Source organism: Trachypithecus francoisi, unplaced genomic scaffold (genome assembly GCF_009764315.1).
Source record: "Trachypithecus francoisi isolate TF-2019V2 unplaced genomic scaffold, Tfra_2.0 Lachesis_group6, whole genome shotgun sequence".
Classification (NCBI taxonomy): domain Eukaryota; kingdom Metazoa; phylum Chordata; class Mammalia; order Primates; family Cercopithecidae; genus Trachypithecus; species Trachypithecus francoisi.
The window spans coordinates 125,628,721-125,649,648 of NW_022681471.1; the positions used below are offsets into that span (position 1 = coordinate 125,628,721).

The 20,928-nt window shown below is 49.7% G+C and overlaps 1 protein-coding gene across 1 annotated transcript in view; it reads right to left on the bottom strand.

Annotated features, from left to right (window-relative positions):
• Window positions 1–722: 722 nt before the first annotated feature.
• Window positions 723–20,928, bottom strand: part of SHROOM2 (shroom family member 2) — a 162,657-nt gene continuing 142,451 nt past the window's right edge. Inside the window, 5 exon segments of the mRNA XM_033201592.1 lie at window positions 723–3,479; window positions 5,257–5,529; window positions 12,042–12,213; window positions 13,737–14,288; window positions 17,612–18,307. Coding sequence (XP_033057483.1) covers window positions 3,213–3,479; window positions 5,257–5,529; window positions 12,042–12,213; window positions 13,737–14,288; window positions 17,612–18,307 — 1,960 coding nt within the window. The 3' untranslated portion in view covers window positions 723–3,212.

Consider the following 20,928-nt stretch of genomic DNA (forward strand, 5'->3'; position numbering starts at 1 on the left):
TATGAGAGAGGAAGCTGGGGCTCACAGAGGCTGGTTTACTTGCTGTGGCCACACAACTAAGAAGTGACAGAGGTGGCTTTGCTCCAGGCAACTTGACTCCGTGGTCCCAGCTGCTTTGTGCCACCCCGTATCAGTAGACATTAGGGGGTGGGCGAGACGGAGCCCATGGAAAGCCTCAATTCTTCATCCCTCCCTGTGTCCACAGTCTGCCATGTGCATTTGTGGTTCCTCCACTAAAGAGGTGGAGCCTGTTCCACACCCTTTGATGCGGGGGTTGGCCAGGAGACGTGCTTTGCCAGAAGAAGGTTAGCAGGTATGACAGACAGGACAAAGCCAGGAGAAGCCCCTTTGTGACAGGGTGTATTGTCTTGTGCCCCTGCCATGAACACATTCAGCCACACTGCTGGTCCCACAAGGAAGAGGAGAGGCACACAGCACAGAGTCCGGGCCGAATTAGCTCATCTACAAATTCATGAGCTAAGTCAATACTTTGTTGCAGATTATTGCTGACATTTTATAATTTGTTACACAGCATTACTGGGGCACCAGCTAACTGATGCAACCTGGTCCCTGTTTCTTTACTACAAACCGACTAGTGTAAATAAATTACACACATATAATTGAGCCCACAGTTTACTCAGATGGCTTAAGAATCTGACATATGGTGAGGATATTCTTTTTTTACAAAAGCTGTAAGGTACGTAAATCAAAGACATGCTCCATTCACTTGAAGAGACACTTTATTTTGTTACAGTCAAGCAGGATGATCTGTTGATAGGTGAGTGGTAAGTGTCGAGCATGAAATCTACACACATTTGCTGCGGTGGACTGAAGGATACAAGCCACAGGCCACCTCCCATAGGCAGAGCCCTCCACAGCCACGCTACAAGAGGGGGAAGGAGCAGCTGCCACCCAAGAACACCAGGGCCAACCATTAGCACCAGATTGCTTTTCTATGAATAATACAACTAGACAACAGAGTTATGGATGTTGACTCACTAGAATCTTTGGGTCCCCACTAACCAGACGTTTCAGAGGCAAACAGGGGAACTGACAGGACAGCTGACTCTATGCGCTTTGCTACAAGGATACGCGAGCACTATGTATTGCTATGTAGAAGAGAGAGTCCTAAAAAGACATCAAAAGGCTGAGTACAGACACACAAATTGGATTATTCACATTTTACACACATATCAAAATGACCACAATACTGTATTTGAGGGCAAAGAATAACAGGTAAAAGCTCTGTCAAACAAAATTCTCTGAAATTCCTTGGGTCCTCTCCCTGAGGGAGAAAGATGGGGCTAAGTGCACAGCTAGCTTCACCTTTTCAGACTGACCAACATTCACAGCGAGTGACCACCAGCTGGAGAGGAGGAGGAGCTTGGCTGGCAGAACAGGGATTTTTCAAGTTAGCAAGAGCTTAATTGAACAGGAATACACACTTTTGGAAAGACATTTATCCTTCTGGCATTGGTAGGCTGCCAAGAAAGCTGTTTATTGCCTGCATCATTGAGCTTGCCAGTTTGGACTTGGCTCTATAGAAGGCATTACCGCCAACACGGCCCCTCTGGCTCAGGCAGTGTGGATTCCAGTCTTTTAAGACATCTGTGTGTGTGCGTCTGTGCACGCGCACGTGTCTGCTTTGGTAAGGCTGTGGTCACTGCTGCTGACAAAATGAAATCTCCATTCCACTGAAAACATCTTTTATGGGAATAAGGGGAAGTCAGGATTAAAATGATCTGTTGATCCAACAAATGCCCTAATACGGCCTAAACACGAAGTCACCCAAGGGATTCACTCACCATTAACATGCATTTAATTAAACATTTTTTGAAGAAATACACTGAATCTGCAATTATTAGATAAAAATAAGTAAGTTATAAATTATAACCAAGCCATCGGCGGCTGAACGTCTTTTCGTGTGCTTGTTTGCCACGCGTGTATGCTCTTTGGTGAAGTGTCTATTCAAGTCTTTTGCCTGCTTTTCATTTGGCTGTTTGTTTCTTACTATCCAGTTTGAGAGTTCTTTGTACATCCTGGACACAAACCTTTTGTCATATACATGATTTGCAAATATTTTCTCCCAGTCTGTGACTTGTCAATTGGAAATTGACAGCATGACAGTGTTTTCTTTTAATAAACCAGGCTCTCTTTAGAGTCCTGCCATTTCAGTCAAGGAAATGGGCATAGAATCTTAAACTTCATGGCAGAAAAGATCAAGCTCAGGAGTTGTGTAGTCCACGGGACCTCTGAAGAGCCAGAGGAAGGGGTCTTCCCGTACATGGAATGTGGCCCCCATGCCACGCTAAATTATTTAAGGAGGAAACATGGAAAAGTAGCCAATTGTGATGGACAACCATATGCATACAAAATACATGGGGGGGAAAGCAACTGAAAAAATATTCTGTTGGTCTTGAGGAACAGCTAACAAGCACATTACTACTGGACACACTCTTAATCAAAAAATTTTACTTTGCAGAAAAACTGTGATGTTAGTGAGAAGGACTAAAGCTATTTGCCTGCTTGATGCGTCTGTGTTTTTTAAAGCATGCACGTTATTTCTTTAAGTGGCAATTTAATCTTAGAATGAGTGAACCTAACCACACAGGTTGTTCCTTTCACAGTTGGTTTTTAACCATTAGGAAACTATTCACCTTTCCAAAAAGTTAATAAATTATCATCATCCTGATGATGACTTCTGCTGGGCCAGAGAACATCATTAGATAACAGAGACAAATGCTCACACTGTTGAACGAGCAGGGACAAAACCTGGCAGCCCATGCCTGGATGAATCACAAGAGAAGATGCGCACCAGGGTCCCCCTCTCATGCACGTCATGACGTGCTGGCCGCTGTCCAAGCAGTTGGCTCAGCATCTGAAGACGGGAGGAACAACGGGTTTCCCACTGACAGTGACCACTCAGCATGCACCACAGGCCCAGCCCACAGCCCATGCAGTGGAAACTCACATCCGGCAGAGCCTAGTGTCAGATGTAGTTATGTGTAAAGGAAAATGGCTCTCAGCAATCAAAAGGACTAAAACATTAAATAAATCATCCCCACAAACACAAAGTTTTGCTTTTCTAACAGCCTCTTGCTATGGGAGAAGGTCTCTTTCCAGGGCATGGACACGGCCGGGGTCTTCGCGAGTATCCTTGGGAGCGGAGCTGGAGCTCGGAGCCCCGTGCCCCTCCACGGGGGACTGCTCTCTTATTTGCCCCTTTCAGGCTGAAGGCTGTCGAATAAGCACTTCAGCTGCTCTTCACCAAGGTGGATTTTATCTTCCAGCTCCCGCTGCTCGATGATGAGGGCCGACTTCATCTTCACGAAGTGCTCATAGTCCGCGAGGCTCTCCTCGCTCAGATAGTTGGCCAAAATGTCAAAGACAATGCGCTCGCGGCGGTCCAGGTTCTCCTTGAGCTCCTTGGCGTCCTCATGCTGCTGGATCAGGACTCTCTGCTTCTCAAGCAGTGATTGCTGTTGACAGACAAACAAGCCTGTTGAGGACCAGGATGAAAGCCGGGGCACTGGCCAACCCTTGAAGACACTGGCAACTTGTGGGCTGGTCCCACAACTTATTGATGGAAACCCTGATGCCACCAGAGATCCGATGGGGTCCACAGAGACAAACCCAGGGCCCAGGACCCGGGGGCACGTGTCTCATGGCTGCAGCGGGCCAGCCTGAGGCCCCCAGAAGCCGCCCACAGGCCTCTCTGGGTTTCCTCTTGCTGTCTGAGCCTGCCTCTCTCCCACCTGCCTTGAATGGTGAGCAGAAGAGTCACCAAGGGACTCACAACGACAGAATTCTGAGATGCTGCAAAGGGCAAAGGACTGCGGGGCCCTCCTGGTATCAAGGTCCGCTCCATGGGAACATCGTGGGACAGCTGGTCACATGGGAGGACTGGAGAGGAATTCAGGGCAGGCTGTTAAACACTCCTGGCAGAAGGAGGAGAAGCCCTCCAGCCTGCAGAGCATGTCTGCACAAGGAAGCCCGAGGGTGAAGACGCAGTGCTGTGCAAGGTGTCGGCCAGCAGCCGCCTCGGGCACGGTGCCACCCTGACCTAGCTAGTTCCACGACACAGTAACTAAGCACTCGGCTGAGTGTAGAAGGGCACGGTCTCCAAGCCCAGCTCCAGGACAGCGTTCTGCGTGGCCCAATCACCCTCACTGGAGAAAGGGGCGAGGTGCTGCTTCTGCTCCCCTTCTGAGAGAGGTTAAGATGTTTTATTCATGATACAGATGAACATTCTGAAGCCTGTTCTGTGCAAACAAAACTAGCTGTTTATTGATATTTGGCCTATGAGGTAAAAGCCAACAAGGCAGCTATTATTTCCCTTGGTTCATATGTGAAAGGACGAAAAGACAGACCCACTGAGAAACGCCGTGAGAGCTGCACGCCTCAGGAACAGGAGAAAAGTCAGGTGCACTGTCTGGTTCCTTCTAGACTGATATATGCCCTCTTGTTAAACCACAGCTACAACAACCACAAGAAAATAGCTATCACTGAGTACTTACGATCGTCACCAGGCAGGTATGTCTGTTACGGACTTATACATGGTAAAAGAAAAGTAAAAAACAAACAACACATGATTTTTCTAAGAAGAGACGATTATCAGTAACAGTAGGAATATCTGAAAATATGTCAAAAAGAGGTAACAGTTCTTTGGGAAGATCCACAGCCCTGCAGTCCAATGACAGTTCAACTCCCTGCATCTGATAAGCACCTTTTCCCCTCAATTAAAAGGAAGGAGGCCGGGCACGGTTGCGCACACCTGTAATCCCAGCACTTTGGGAGACTGAGGTAGGCGAATCACTTGAGCTTAGGAGTTCCAGACCAGCCTGGCCAACATGGTGAAATCATGTCTCTACCAAAAAAATACACAATTAGCCGGGCATGGTGGCATGCACCTGTGAGCTCAGCTACCTGGGAATCTGAGGTGGGAGAATCTCTTGAACCTCAGGAGGCAGAGGCTACAGTGAGCCGAGATCACACCACTGCACTCCGGCCTCGGCGACAGAATGAGACCCTGTCACAAACAAACAAACAAACAAACAGACAAACAAAAAACTAAAGAAATATAAAAGGAAGGAGAGGGTATAGCGTGTGCACTGTCTTGACAAGGTCTGCAGGAGGAGGTGGACAGGCCAGGTGGAAGCTATGCTAGGCTCCAAGGAGCTGACTTTCACAACACTCGAAAAACAGCCTTCCCACGAGACCATCCCCCACTTCCAAGTCAGACGCATCTGTACTTACCCGATCACCAGGAGAAGCACTGTCGTCCAAATTGTTGAGGGCATTCTCCACCCGGGCCAGGCGGCCTGACAGTGACAGCAGGAGGTTCACCACTTTGTCCAGGTCTCCAATGAACATCCGGAACTTGTCAAACTCGCTGGGCTTGCAGACGCCTTTCACAATGGCCTCTACCTCGGCCCCCAGCACAGTGTTGGCCTGCACGTCCTCCAGCAGGCTCTCGCGGGCTTCCCGAAGCACCTGCAGCTTGCGGCTGATGCTCTCGATGAGCTCCTGCTGTTGGGCGTGGGATGGCAAGGGAACACGGAGACGCTAGTTAGGCCGGCCCCTACCCCGGCCACACTGCTCACTGCCACCTTGGTGCACCTACGTGAAAAGTGCAGCTGACCTGTGTGAAAGCTCACTTTTGCATCATCGAATAATAGGGGATTTATACGACTAAGGGAAAGAAGAATGACTCCTAATGATACTATCGGCATTTAAACATAAAACAAAATAAACCTGTTCTCGTTCTGTTCATGCCCTATTAGAGAACACTGGAGTTGTGGCCCTGATGCTCATCATGGTAGATGCAGTTTTAACCCATATCTTTGGAAGGAGTCATAGACCTATGTATTCTGTCCTTTGGAATTTTCTCATTTAAAGACTCACATAGAGAGAAAGTATTGAGTCTTATGTCCAGCACCGAATTCCATGACTAGTAAGTGTCCTGTACATATAATTATTGTCACTAGCAATTTTTATTTAATTTTTGTTTTTTGAGACAGGGTCTTGCTCTGTCACCCAGGCTGGAGTGCAATGGCCTTCTGGGTTCAAGTGATTCTCGTGCCTCAGCCTCCTGAGTAGATAGGATTACAGGCGTGCCCCACCACGCCTGGCTAATTTTAGTATTTTTAGTAGAGACAGGGTTTCACCGTGTTGGCCAGGCTGGTCTTGAACTCCTGACCTCAGGTGATCCGCCCACCTTGGCCTCCCAAAGTGCTGGGGATTACAGGTGTGAGCCACCAGGCCTGGCTTAACAATTAAAATTTTAATTGCTAAAGACAAAAAAAGAAAAAAGAAAGAAAATTTAATTGCTAATACTAGCATATAAAAATTAAGACCAACAAAGTGATACGAATGAACTGAACAGTCTTTTACTATAACCTACTGATTTTGACTTGACCAAAATGCATGACTGTTTAAATTGTAAATTTTAGTAAATATATGTGACATAAAGTTTGCCATCTTGACCACTTTTCAGAGCATAGTTCTGTGTGTGTGGGTACATTCATGCTGCCATCTGTCTCTAGAACTCTTTCATCTTCCCAACTGAAACTGCGTAACTATTAGACACTAACATTCTATGCCCTTTCCCACCAGCCTTCTAAATGATTATTTGTTTTTGCTTGTTTAGAGAAGCGGTCTTGCTATGTTGCCCAAGCTGCAGTGCAGTGGCTACTCACAGACATGATCATAGTGCACTACAGCCTCGAACTCCTGGCTTTAAGTGATCCTCCTGCATCGGCCTCCTGAGTAGCTGGGACTATAGGCCTGTATCACCACACCCTGTTTATAAATGATTAACTTTTAAGGAGCAAAAATAAAAGTGAAAAGTATGAACCCTTTAAATCAGCTGCCATCCTGAAGTGAGGTGGCAACATACGGTCTGATCTGAGTGACAGACAAATAAACAGATCCTCCTCCTCCTCCAACGCCATATTTGAGAGATATTACAGAGGTGGCTTTAAGGAGTCTGACAGGTAAGTCTTGCCTGGAAGAGCCCTGTCTCATGACCATGGCTGTCTTTCTGCCTTTGAATCCGTCCACAACACATGTCATGGGAGTTTGCCTGAGCAGGCTGAATTGTGAGGAAGCAGTGGTTAGGACAAAGGTCATGCGCTGCCTTTCAAGAACTCCCCCTGCCACCAGCCCTGCCCAAGATGCTGTTGACTACACCAGCCTCACATCCACCACCACTGTGGTTCGCTCGGGACTGTGATGCCAGCACACGCTCTGGGGAGCGCATGGCAGGAGGACAGACACTGAAGAGTGCTCAGGTGCACCGATCAAAATGAACTCAACAGTCAACGTGAACAGGAAAGCTCACTTTGTCATAACAAGCAACACCACTGCATGCAAAGTGGATCCTCAGCAATCATCAGTGCCATCATCCCTTCCTGGGGAAGTTGACAGACTCTGACCCCAGTGGGTCTGCAGAGCTCAACAGAGTGGCTCATGCTTGGGCCTGGATGGATGAGAGACTGAAGTCTCGCTTGAGCTCTGAGGGATAGAAGTGTCAAGAGCAGCACAGGGGTCGCAGCCCTAACCCTGGGACTGGCGTGAAGGTGAATGGGATGGCGGTGTGTAAAGCGCTCAGCCCAATGCTCAGATCCAGTAAGTCCCCAGGAGGTATCAGCTCTCATCAACAATGGGATCTGGGATGAGGAGCAACTGCCCTAATTCCATAATCTACAGTAAAATGACCAGGCGGATGAGTATTAGGCAGGAAAAGTCAACCCCACAGCAGGAGAAACATGTGCTAGATACGAGGCGGCCTATTTCCTGATTGCGTGAGGTCTTTCCCTCACATGGATACTTTTATTTTATTTTATTATTTTATTTTTTGAGACAGGGTCTCACTCTGTTGCCCAGGCTGGAGTGCAGCGGCATGATCACCACTCACTGCAGCAGTGACCTCCTGGGCTCAACCGATCCTCCCACCTCAGCCTCCCAAGTAGCTGGGACCACAGGCATGCACCACCATACCTAGATAATTTTTTTTACTTTTGTAGAGACAGGGTCTCCCCTCTTGCCCAGGCACATGGTCTTAAACTCCTGGGCTCAAGCGATCCTCCTGCCTCAGCCTCCCAAAGTGCTAGGATTACAGGTGTGAGTCATTGTGCCCAGACACACCACAGATGCTTTTAAAGAGAGTCTCCACCTAGCATTTATATATCCCCCAAAATGTGAAAAACGTGAAGGTAGGTATGAGCTCTTATCGGGGGACTGCCTCCTCTTGGTTCAGTCCACCTTGGGTTTTTCAGTCTGCCTGCCTCGTCTACAGGTTAAAGCGGAAAGCAGTTTCGCAGGATGTATCCGCCCTCACTGCTGCGTCACCAGCACAGCTTTCTCCTAGAAAGCCCACATGGAATGGAGACATTGCTTTGACTTCTCCAGGTCAGGTTACAGCTGCTCAGGATGCCAAGACATTTCTTCCCTTACCGTTTTAAACTGTATGTGTCTAGATTCTTTCCCTTTTTTTCCTCTGTATGTGTCTAATATCTGTGTTTCTGTTTACCTACCTGTGATGCAATATACATATAGATATTTATCTACCTATGTATCTATATTGGGGTTTGTCCACAGTTCCTGGCTCATCATATCCATAACCCTCGTTATAATGTTGGGGTGCTTTATGCCTCAGAAAACAGACTCTCGCTCCCTGACCTTCTCCTGCCCTCTTTGACCTGCCCAAAGCAGGATCTAATCTTTCCACCTTTCCGTAAAGAAATCCTCTGTCCCCTTGAATGACTGTAGGTCTTAAGATCGCCACATTCTCGAAGGGTCCTGCGGTACACCTAGGGGGAAGGAACGCTACATAGAGCGGCCAACAAGAATCTCAACAGGCAGACCTTGTGGCTTTCTCCGCAGTCTGTTAGGACTGGATTGGAGTCCAATCACAATTCTACACAGATGTCATTCGGGCCTATCCAATGAAGGGTCCATTAAAGGTCCAAGAGGACAGGGCTAGGCCTTCCTGATGGGTGAAGACAGGAAGGTTCCTGGAGGGTGGAGCACCCAGGGAGGGCATGGAAGCTCTTCTGCACCCCTTTCCCAATGCCTCGCCCTACCATGTCTTCATCTGTATCCTTTGTAACACTCTTATCACAGACGTAAATGTTTCCCTGAGTTCTATGAGCACTCTAGCAAAGTAATGGAAACTAAACAGGGGGTCATGGGAACCCCAACTTGAAGGTGGTTGGTCAGAAGTCCCTGAGACTCAGACTTGCAACTGGTGTGTGTCGGGGGTGCAGTCTTGGGGACTGAGCCCTCAACCCGTGGGATACGACGCTACCTCCAGTTTGACAGTGTCACAACTGAACTGAATCAGAGGCCACCCAGTTGGTGTCCGCTGCAGAAGTGACTGCTTGCTGGATGTGTGGGAAACCCCCCTCACACATGTGGTCACCAAAGTCTTCTGTGTTGGTTGCTGTGGCGTGAGAGCAGAGGAAAAAGCAGTTTGTACCTTTTCCTACACTAACTATCTGGAGAAACTGTTTAAATCGAGAATCTCACAGCTGAGAATGTGGCCAAATTTTAGACACTCATCACTTGAGGGAAAAGCACAAAACAGGAAACAGGCATGAAGAACTTCCCAATTCCTATCTGATACCAATGCTAGCCTGAAGGAAGACTGCAAGCAATGCAGGTAACTGTGGATATGGAAGGACGCCTGTCACGGCTGTTCAGGAATTTTTCAGTGCCATTATTCTTCAGCAATTACGGAAATGTAGATTTTATACGGTACGTGAACACGTGCCCTCAAAACCTACCTCAGTTGAGCTAATTGAAACTGGGCTCTCTGGAAGGAGTCCAGATTTCTTTATTGGTTCTTTTATGTGTCACATGCACATTTTTATTGAAACCATTTCCCCTTTGTTAAAGGGCCATTGTATAAAGAGCAACCGTTGGCTTTCAAAGATTTCTGAGACAAGACCCGGCCTGGGACAGCGCACAGATCTGTGGCTGTCCACACCACCCTGGGTGCTGAAGGGCTCACCACTGTGGTCCGTACCGTATGGGAGGCCCATCTGCTATTTCATGCAGCGTGTGGCTTTCCGGGAGGCTCAGGTAAGAGCCTGCAACAGTAGAGACCAGGCACACAGCCACTCTCACCCCTTCACTGAGATGGGCCGAGGCTCAGGGCGATTGAGCACTGGGCCATTCCCTTCCTCCACCTTTTGTTCCCTTCTATGGGGGAAACAAGGTCTTTTCTATCTGGGCCCTGCACTCACCTCCTGGTCCCAGGGAAAAGCCATAATTCTCAAAGATTCCAAACTTAAAGCAATCAGCCATCTGCTTCTCCTGAAGAAGCCCCACAACTCAACATGGTGCTCTTTTTTCTGGGCAGAGTCCTTCTGAGCTGCCCTAGTATAAAACCATATTTTGTCATCTCTGCGTGCTGCTTCTCTACCAGCCACCAGAGACCCCTGCTGCATCCCTGCCTGGGACTTCCACTCTCTCACCTCTGTCCTTAGTCTTCTCCTAAAACAGAAGGTCCCCTGATTTGGCTCTCAGTTCTATGACCACCTAGCAACGCGGTGACTGGGACAACTGTGGCCCCCTGGGAATGTTGGAAGCCTGCGGAATTCGGGTCTCATGTGTTCCCCTAAAGCAGCTACAGAGCAGGTGGTCTGCTAAGTCCCCACCTGTGCTGTACTCGCTTCCTCCCTGAACACGCCTCCGCCTGTGCACGTGTTGCAGGAACGTGCGACATCATCAGTGTGTGGCTGTGGGAATGCAGGGAGAAAATGTAATACAGCAGTGGCCACTTCGTCAAATCAAGCAGGAAAACAGGACCGCTGAGTCACCAGCACCATAGAGCCGGGATGTATAGCATGTGCTTCTGGTGCAGGTGCCCAACTCACGCTTGCTGAACTAAAGTGAGGCCAACTTCCAGCCCACAGTGACTCACTCAGTTCCGGAGCCACACTTCTGGTGAGGCGGCTTCCCAGCATCTCCAGCCTCCCAAAGCAGGTGGACAGAGTGCCCCACAGACGAGGGCAGCAGAATCAAGGCATGCAGCTTCTGAAATTCATGATATCATGAAAAACAAAGGCATGCGAGCAAAGAATGCAGTTCTCTACATCTAGGGTGTGGCCCAAATTCAAATGGTCCAGACGGTATGATTTTCCTGGTTCTGGGTGGAAAAACTGAACATGTTTTGGATTCTTTATTTTTTAAAAGAGGAATGTGCAGCCAGAATGAAGCGAATGGTACCCTGTGCCAGACGGAGGGCCCGTAAAAGCCCCAAGACCCAAAGCCTTAATTTTCATTTCCCTTTTAATACCTTGAACCAAAAAGTTATCACCTTCTAGCCCGGAAGCGGAGGCTCACGCCTGTAATCTCAGCACTTTGGGAGGCTGAGGTGGGTGGATCACTTGAGGTTTGAGACTAGCCTGGCCAACATGATGAAACCCCGTCTCTACTAAAAATACAAAAATTAGCAAGGCTTGGTGGCAGGTGCCTGTAATCCCAGCTACTCGAGGGGCTGAGGTAGGAGAATTGCTTGAACCTGGGAGGCAGAGGTTGCAGTGAGCCGAGATTGTGTCACTGCACTCCAGCCTGGGTGACAGAGGGAGACTCCATCCAAAAAAAAAAAAGTTACCACTTTCTAATTTGAAAATAATTTTCCTTTATCTGAGGCAAGAGGATCGCTTGAGGCCAGGAGGTCAAGGCTGTGGTGGGCCATGATCACATCACTGCACTCCAGACTGCACGACAGAGCAAGACCCTGTCTCAAAATAAATAAGACAAAATGAAAAAGAATGGTGACTAACTAATTTGACACTGGATCCTACTGAAACAGCAAAGAGATGTTTGTGGAATGGGTCAAGATGAGAACACAGAACTAACCACAGAGGGCTTCATTAATATCACCTCAAATTCCACTGTCCTGAGTGAAAGCTGAACACAAACGCCCTGGACACGTGGTACAGGGTCTGCGCTGGGGTAGGATGGTGTGGTCCGGATGCCTGCCCCTGCCTGGACACGCGCACGCTGTCATTTGAAATGGGCTCTCCTACCTTCTTCACCGACAGGTCATGGTCCAAGTCGCTCCCCGAATCCTCTTCGCGCTCCTGCTGCTCCTGCAGGTCCTTCATCTTGATCAACAGCTCCGCCTTGGGGGCCGACGTGCTGTAGTAGGTAGAATTGGTGGCCAGGGACACGGCCGCAGGCACGCTGGGCTCCTCTTTCCTGGGTAAAGGCGTGGGAACGTCAATGAGCTGGGACTTCGCATGCAAACAGCCCCTCTGCCCCACTCCCTGGGTTGTGACAATCAACGCTGGTGCTCACAAAAGGACACCAGCCAGGGAGATGAGACAGCCAAAGGGGGAAAAATAAGTGGGTAACAAGGTCAAAACTAAAAACCATCAACCCTGCCAAATGGATACTCGTAAGTGTAGGAAACGTAGTTTTTAAAAACGGCAAAAGCTCAAATAAGCAGGAATGTCTAAAAATCTCTGCCACAGAGGTGAGAGCACAGATCACCTCTACCAGGAGCCTGGGTTGATGAGGACAAGGGCATGTGTGATGCTATCTACAAACACCAACCCTTCTCCCTTCCTCCCAGCAGCCCTGTTGGCGTCCTCCTGCCTGGGTTCACTTGGTCCAGCTGCTCCTCCTTGGCTGTGTGTCACACCCACTCCACCTTCCTACCCATGAATGATGCTGTGCTGGCAGAATGTATGTCAGCAGCAGGGAAGATGCCACACGCATGCCTTTGTGGTCAAGTGGCTGAAGGAGATATGCTGAAAGTGCTACTTACAAAACCAATTAAAATACATTCGTTCAGGCAGGTGTAAATTGTCATAATTTTTTTTCCTTTCTATTTCAAGAGATGGGGTCTTGCTCTGTCGCCACACTGGAGTGCAGTGGCACCATCATAGCTCACTGTAGCCTCCAACTCCTGGGCTCAAGTGATCCTCCCACCTCAGCCTCTCGAGAAGGTGGGACTACAGGTATCACCACCACGCCTGGCTAATTTTTTGTACTTTTTGTAGAGACGGGGTTTTGCCATGTTGCCCAGGCTGGTATTGAATTCATGGGCTCAAATGATCCGCCTACCTTGGTCTCCCAAAGTGCTGGGATTACAGGTGTGCACCACTACGCATGGCCAAATATAATACATTTTTTTAAATGCAGATGTAAAAAAATTTCAAATAAAGTTTTAAAAATCCATTTCATAAAGAACCACATATATATCAATCTAAGCCTTCATTCTCATGTTGGCACTAGGGACATGTGGGGGCTGGATGACTCTCTGTGGTGGGGGCCCTCTTGTGCACTGTAGATGTTGAGCAGCGTCCCCGGGCTCCACCCACCAGATGCTCGGAGCACCCCTCCCCACAGTGATATTGTCAACTGTCCCCCAGGGTAGACAACGGCCCCCATTGAGAACAGCTGTCTTAGGAGAAAGGAGACTTGTGGCCATCATCAGAAATCCTGCTGGCCTCAGGCCAAGGCGTGGTGGCCTGCAGTGTGGATTTTCATGTCAGGGCCAAAGTCATCATTCCCTGGGATGGGGCCGTGAACCCTCCATTCCTCTTTCAGGAGGCTCCCAAAAAAGCCAAAAAGTGCTAAGTATCGAGGAGCCCTTACGAAAATCTGTCTTCCCCAAAAGCACACATGAAAACAGAGAGGCATGCCCCCTTTCCCTTTACAAGTTTAAGAGATGCCAGGCAGAGTCACGCCGAAGCTGGGAGGCCACGTCTACTCACCTCTCCTCTGTGCTTCTAGGAGAGGGGATTTTGGGGAGCAGCTTCCTCCGCTGCTGGGCTTCTTCCAGGAGGTGCTCGTCTTTGGGGAAGATGCCTTCCATCAAGTCCATGGTGGTTTTGATCTTCACACTGGGATCCAGGATGTCGGCCAGGGACTTATCCTTCCCCACAATCTCCCTGGCCAGCTCCTCCGACTTCAGGTCTTCCACAGTCTTCTCTTTGGCCTTCATGTAGCTGAGCCCCGGAGGGGAGGCACAGCGCTCTTTCTCCGGGGGCGCCTGGGTGCCCAGAGGCTGGGGCTCAGCTGGCTGGGCCCTAGGTGGGGCCTCGGGCTCAGCACCCTGACGCGTGTACAGGCAGAAGCGGGAGTAGAACTGCTCCGACGTGCTCAGCGTCTTGATCTGGTCTTTCTCCAGCCCGCGGGGCAGGGCGGGTGGCTCGGCAGGGCGCGCCAGGCTCTGGCGGCTCTCCTTCTCTGGCTGGCTCTCCGAGTGCACGATCTTGATGGGCACCATCTTCACCGTGGTGTTGTTGTCCATCACCCGCTCAATTCTGGAAGAAAAACAGTCTGCTGAAATCGCAAAGCATGCTCCAGCCACAGACCCTGATTGACGCATCCCCTGCCCTCCCCTCCAGATGGGAACCTGACTCGAAGGCACTAGTCAGCCACCCGACTTGAAGGAGCCTCCATGATCCCACATCCTGGATGAGACAGAGGCCTCAAGAAGCTCCCTCTGACTCCTGCCTCCGCCTTCCAACCCCAGCATCCTTTCCATGCTCAAACTGCCAATGTCACCCCTGAGGCATCCCGAGGTGTCCTCCAGGGGTTTGTGGGGGGCTGTGAGGACTGTTTAATACCATTTGTCATTCCGCCGGTGATAATGCAAACTTTTAACAAGCCCTGTTCGGTTAAACGTTCTTTTGTAGGTGAAGCCTGCAGTGGATGGGCATTTTCCAGGATTCCCATCTGTCCTTAGGTTGCTGCAGGTCCGCGGGTTCCCGTGTACTTCTCAGGGCCTGGGGAGAGCTCCTCTCTGGAGTGGCTGTGCTTGGAGTCAGGCCAGAGCCCCCCACCATCCCACTCAGGAGAAGTTCCTGTGCCATGTGCAGGGCAGCCCACCCCACACTATCCTTGTACCCCCGTCCCCCTGTGCGTCAAGCTAGTGTTGCACAGATTTGCACACCACTGAGATACGATCTCGCAGTAAGCAGGGAGACATCGGTTCTGTATTACTCCCAAAGGGCACAGATGTGCTTTTTTTTAAAAAAAATGTTTCAGCCAGGTGTGGTGGGTCACACCTGTAATCCCAGCACTTTGGGAGGCCAAGGCGGGCAGATCATTTGTGGTCAGGAGTTCGAGACTGGCCTGGCTAATTTTTAGTAGAGGCGAAACCCTGTCTCTACTAAAAATACAAAAATTAGCCGGGTGTGGTGGTGCGCACCTGTAATCCCACCTATTCAGGAGGCTGAAGCACAAGAATCACTTGAACCTGGGAGGCAGAAGTTGCAGTGAGCTGAGATCGCACCACTGCACTCTAGCCTGGGCCAACAGAGCAAGACTCCATCTCAAAAAAAAAAAAAAAAGTTTCTGGGCCGGGCGCGGTGGCTCAAGCCTGTAATCCCAGCACTTTGGGAGGCCGAGACGGGCGGATCACGAGGTCAGGAGATCGAGACCATCCTGGCTAATACAGTGAAACCCCGTCTCTACTAAAAATACAAAAACTAGCCGGGCGAGGTGGCGGGCGCCTGTAGTCCCAGCTACTCGGGAGGCTGAGGCAGGAGAATGGCGTAAACCCGGGAGGCGGAGCTTGCAGTGAGCTGAGATCCGGCCACTGCACTCCAGCCTGGGCGACAGAGCGAGACTCCGCCTCAAAAAAAAAAAAAAAAAAAAAAAAAAAAAAGTTTCTGGATGAAAGGGACTAGAGAGGCACCTAAAGCACCCCTGGGAGACCGGGGGAGAGAGCACGGGAGGAACAGGCCCGGCAATGCCACAGTCCCTTGTCTGGGGCAGACCTGCACCTGCTGCTCTCAGTGGCACTGTGCTGGACCACGCTGACCAGGGCCATCTCAGCCAAGAGCTTTTCAAAGCACTGGAGAAGCAGCCCCATACGCCGGTGGTCAGGAGGGAAGCAAAAAGAAACAGGCCAAACTCCACAACCCCAATTAGGATGTGTTTCTAATGAAGTCAACCCCAAACTGCCCCTACGACGCTACGCAAATGAATCAGATTTTCCACAGCAGGAGGGCAGCCACGATGCTCTAAATTTAATGCTGTTTTTCCCTCTGTCACTGATGACTGGGAATGCAGGAGGGCTCGTTCCCTATCAAGGGAGTGGTGCTCAGGCTGAGATGAACTAACTGTGTATTTTCCTCCCTCTCTCCAGTAGGGTCCATTAACATCTGAGGTGTTTTATCTAGGGACTGACAGACACCTCACAACTGCTTCCTCATGAAGAAAATTTACAAAGTCTAACTGTGGAAAATACCGTTTAGATAGGTCAGACTTATAAAGGAAAACCCTGGCTAGGCACAGTGGCTCATACCTGGAATCCCAGCACTGTGGGAGGCTGAGGTGGGAGGACTGCTTGGGCCCAGGAGTTTGAGACCAGCCTGGGTAACACAGTGAGAGCCCCCACCTCTCTGTTAAAAAATAATAAAAGGAGGAGGAAAACCCGCCACCTTATCCAAGCAGCAGCAAACACAGAACCCTCTGCACTCCCTTCACCCCCCCATAGAAGCTCTGCTTGCCTATTACTGACTTTCACATCAGCCTGTATTGGTATCCTCCCCGTTTTGTGCAGAAATTTGATGTGCACAATAGAAAAACTTGAACAACATAAACAAATCTCCCTTCACAGGTTTTAAAGTATTGGGAAAGAGGCTGGGCGCAGTGGCTCGCCCCTGTAATCCTAGCACTTTGGGAGGCCGAGGCAGGCAGATCACCTGAGGTCAGGAGTTTGAGACCAGCCTGGCCAACACGGTGAAACCCCGTCTCTACCAAAAATATAAAAATTAGCCTGGCTTGGTGGCATGCGCCTGTAATCCCAGCTACTCGGGAGGCTGAGGCAGGAGAATCACTTGAACCCAGGAGTCAAGATCGCACCACTGAACTCCAGCCTGGGCGACAGGGAATACTAATAGTAATACTAATATAAAATAAAATACTGGGAAAGAAAAAAACCAAATCTCCTATCTCCCACGGGTTCACATACACTTTCCAAAACAAAGCATCTATTCCTGATCATTTTTTAATAAAAATGGTCTCTCTTCTTAAAAACGCTCTTGACTTCCACATTAGAACAGTTTCACAAGCCTTGACTTCCAAATAAGGACAGAACACAGTGGATCGGACCTTCCAGCAACCAGCCTCATCAACTCACAAATTTCTCCTGTTAATGAGCCGTGCAGTCTATGAGATCTTACTAGAGCAGTGAAAGGAGTAAGACACTTTCCCTTCAGAACCTTACACTGTTACCAATTTCACCTAAAGGTCGCATGCTTACGTTAAAATCAATTCCAATCACAAATATTGACTGCATTAAAACAACAACAACAACAACAAAACAGACCTCTACCCTGCAGATGCCTGTGGGTAATGCAGATATAAATGCATCTGGCTTGGAAGAAGGGGAAGATGGACCACCTATTCACATCTACCCCTGTTCCCTGCAGGGAAGAGCAGCCCCCAGTGAGATAAAAATCCAACCACCACTGAAGCTTCACTTTCTGTCCATGCAGTTATTCCCCAGGACTGACTTAAGTCCAACGCCTTGAGCTAAAGCAAGGTGCCCAGGTGTCTCCCCAGAAAGACCCACTGAGAACCTGTGTCCCACGGAAGGAGCTTGTGGGGAGGGAACACTGTCGCAGGACAGTACCTGGTTGAATCCTCATCCTGGATGAGCAGGGGAGGTTTGTCTGTCAGCTTCTGGGGGGCGAACTGGGGCGAGGGGGAGCGCGAGGTCTCCATGGTGGCCGTCTGCAGGCGCAGGTGCTGCTGCTTGGGAGGGAGCGGTGCTTCTGGCAGAGGAAGGGATGTGTCCCCACTCACATGCTGGCTTCCATGCTCCCAGGCAGCGGCCTTCGGGGTGTCCTGGGGCTGGGCACTGCTGAACACAGAGGGGCTGTGGGAGAGGGACAGACGGGCCACACACACATCCAGGGACGCAGGGGACGGTGTTGGGAAGGGCCTGCCAAGGACGGCCAGGGGTGCGTCGGCAGGTGCGCTGTCTGTGGCCCTGTATCTCCTGGGCTCGCGCTTGGGTGGTGGTGGCCTCTGTGGGGCTGGCCTCTTGGCGAGCAGGGCTGAGCTCACTGGCCACGAGTCTTGTCCTCGAGCATGCAGGGGTGACCCAGGGCTGTGGGCTCGGGGTCCCAAGTCTGCTGGGATGCTCTCCTCCGAGTATCTATAATCTCGAGGTAGGGTTCCTGCTCGGCCCCGGCCCTCCTGGGGCAGCTCTGGGGCTCCCTGGGAGTGAGATGGTTCAGACAATGCGGGTGGGTTCGGTGCGTTCTGACTCGGTGGGTGCTGCTGTGATCCTGGGCTGCCTTCCTGACACTGGACATCTGCTTGTCTAGAGGAAGAACAAGTACAGATCAATCAACAATTCCAATAACACCTTCCCACCACAGGGGACTGGACCTGGATCTTCACAATCCCCTGAAGCCACTTTCAGCAGTTAATTCATATGCACTTTCCCACACCTGTCGCCACCGCAACTCCTCATGCAAGGTGGGGAGTCGTGACACACCTCGAACAACATGAGGCTGTCGACTGGCATGTCCCAAAAGGGAACATGAAGCATTCAAGACACAGGTGCACACATCACACACAGACACACATGCACACACAAATTGCATTTGTTTTTGCAGGAACAAATGAACAAACATTTCAGAAACAACATGAATGCTTGTGGAAAGGCTCACATAAGGCTAGATTCAGAAATATTTACTTCAAGTCACAGTATTTTTATGTGGCTTATGGAAAATTGCCATATACAAAGGAGTAAACCTTTCTAAGCTGAGCTGCAAATCACTTATTTCATAAAACCTTGAAAATCAGTACTGCATTATGAAAATTGAGACCAACAAAGGCTCTTTGTGAGAGCTGGGGTCTCGCTCTGTTGCCCAGGCTGGAGTACAATGGCGTGATCATAGCATGCTGCAGCCTTGGACTCCTGGACTCAAGCAATCCTACCACTTCAGCTTTACAAGTAGCTGAGACTATAGGTGCCCATCACCATGCTTGGTTAACTTTTAAAATTTTTGTAGAGATGGGGTCTGTGTTGCCCGGGGTGGTCTCAAACTCCTGGGTTCAAGTGATCCTCTTGCCTGTCTCCCAAGTAGCTGGAACCACAGGCATGCACCACCATGCCTGCCTAATTTTTGTATTTTTAGTAGAGATGGGGTTTCGCCATGTTGGCCAGGCTGGTCTTGAGCTCCTGTCCTCAAGCGATCCACCTGCCTCGGCCTCCCAAAGTATTGGGAGGTCTGGTCCCAAAGTGTTGGGAGGGCAGGTCTGCTCTTAGCTTAGAGGAGGCTGAAGACACAGCACAGGCTTAGAAAACAAGCTGTAACCAAATAGCTCAACCTCAGAGCTTCAGACAACAGCAACCCCACTCAAGGAAGTCGGATTTCTCATGTGCACCAGGCAGACACTAACAGAAACTCCTAGCTTGAAGTGTTATCAAAATAACTTGAACGGCTGGGCGCAGTGGCTCACATCTGTAATCCCAGCACTTTGGGAGGCCGAGGCGGGCGGATCACTTGAGGTCAGGAGTTCGAGACCAGCCTGGCCAATATGGTGAAGCCCTGCCTCTACTAAAAATACAAAAATTAGCCAGGCATGGTGGCGTGTACCTGTAATCCCAGCTACTCGGGAGGCTGAGGCACAAGAATTGCTTGAACCTGGGAGGTGGAGGTTGCAGTGAGCTGAGATCATACCACCGCACTCCAGCCTGGGTGACAAAGCAAGACTCCATCTCAAAACAAAACAAAACAAAACAAAATTTGAACACAGCTATGCATGGGTTACAGAACAATACATCTGTCTGGTTACAAAACACAGAATGGCATTAAAATATTGCCAAATTGACTTGCATTCTGAGAAGTGCGCTCACAGGTCAGCTGTCTCCCCGACATTGCATTTCAATATTCAGTGGTTCAGTATTCAATATTCCATTTCCCTTCCTTCTTCCTTCCTTCCTTCTTTTTTTTTTTTTTTTTTTTGTGACAGGGTCTTACCCTGTTGTCCAGGCTGGAATGCACAATCTGGGCTCACTGCAGCCTCCACCTCCTTGGCAGGTGATCCTCCCACCCCAACCTCCCTAGCAGCTGGGACCACAGGTGCACATCAACACACCCAGCTAATTTTTGTATTTTTGTAGAGATGGGGTTTCACCATGTTGCCCAGGCTGGTCTCAAACTCCTGGACTTAAGGGATCCGTCTGCCTCGGCCTCCCAAGTACTGGGATTACAGGTGTGAATCACTGCGCCCAGCCTCAATATTTCAGCATTCAATAATTCATTTCATTCCAAAGAGTTGAGGTACACTTGAACTTTTTTTCCCTTTAAAAACTCCTGATATATAGCACCCATAGACCCACTTGAAAGCACCGGTACCTGTTCTTTAAAAGTGCCATATATTCATTCATTTTCACGCTGCTGATAAAGACATACCCGAAACTGGGAACAAAGTGAGGTTTAATTGGACTTAGAGTTCCACATGGCTGGGGAGGCCTCAGAATCAAGGCGGGAGGTGAAAGGCACTTCTTACATGGCAGTGGCGAGAGAAAACAGAGGAAGCAAAAGCAGAAACCCCCCATAAACCCATCAGGTCTTGTGAGACTTATTCGCTATCATGAGAATAGCAGGGGAAAGACCAGCCCGACCAACCCCCATGATTCAATTACTTCCCCCGGGTCCCTCCCACAACACGTGGGAATTCTCAGAGATACAATTCAAGATGAGATTTGGGTGGGGACACAGCCAAACCCTATCACGTCACCACATCATAGAAACAGATCAAACAGATATCTTTTTTTTTTTGAGACAGAGTCTCGCTGTGTCACCCAGGCTGGAGTGCAGTGGTGTGATCTTGGCTCACTGCAAGCCCCACCTCCCGGGTTCACGTCATTCTCCTGCCTCAGCCTCCCGAGTAGCTGGCACTACAGGTGCCCGCCACCATGCCCAGCTC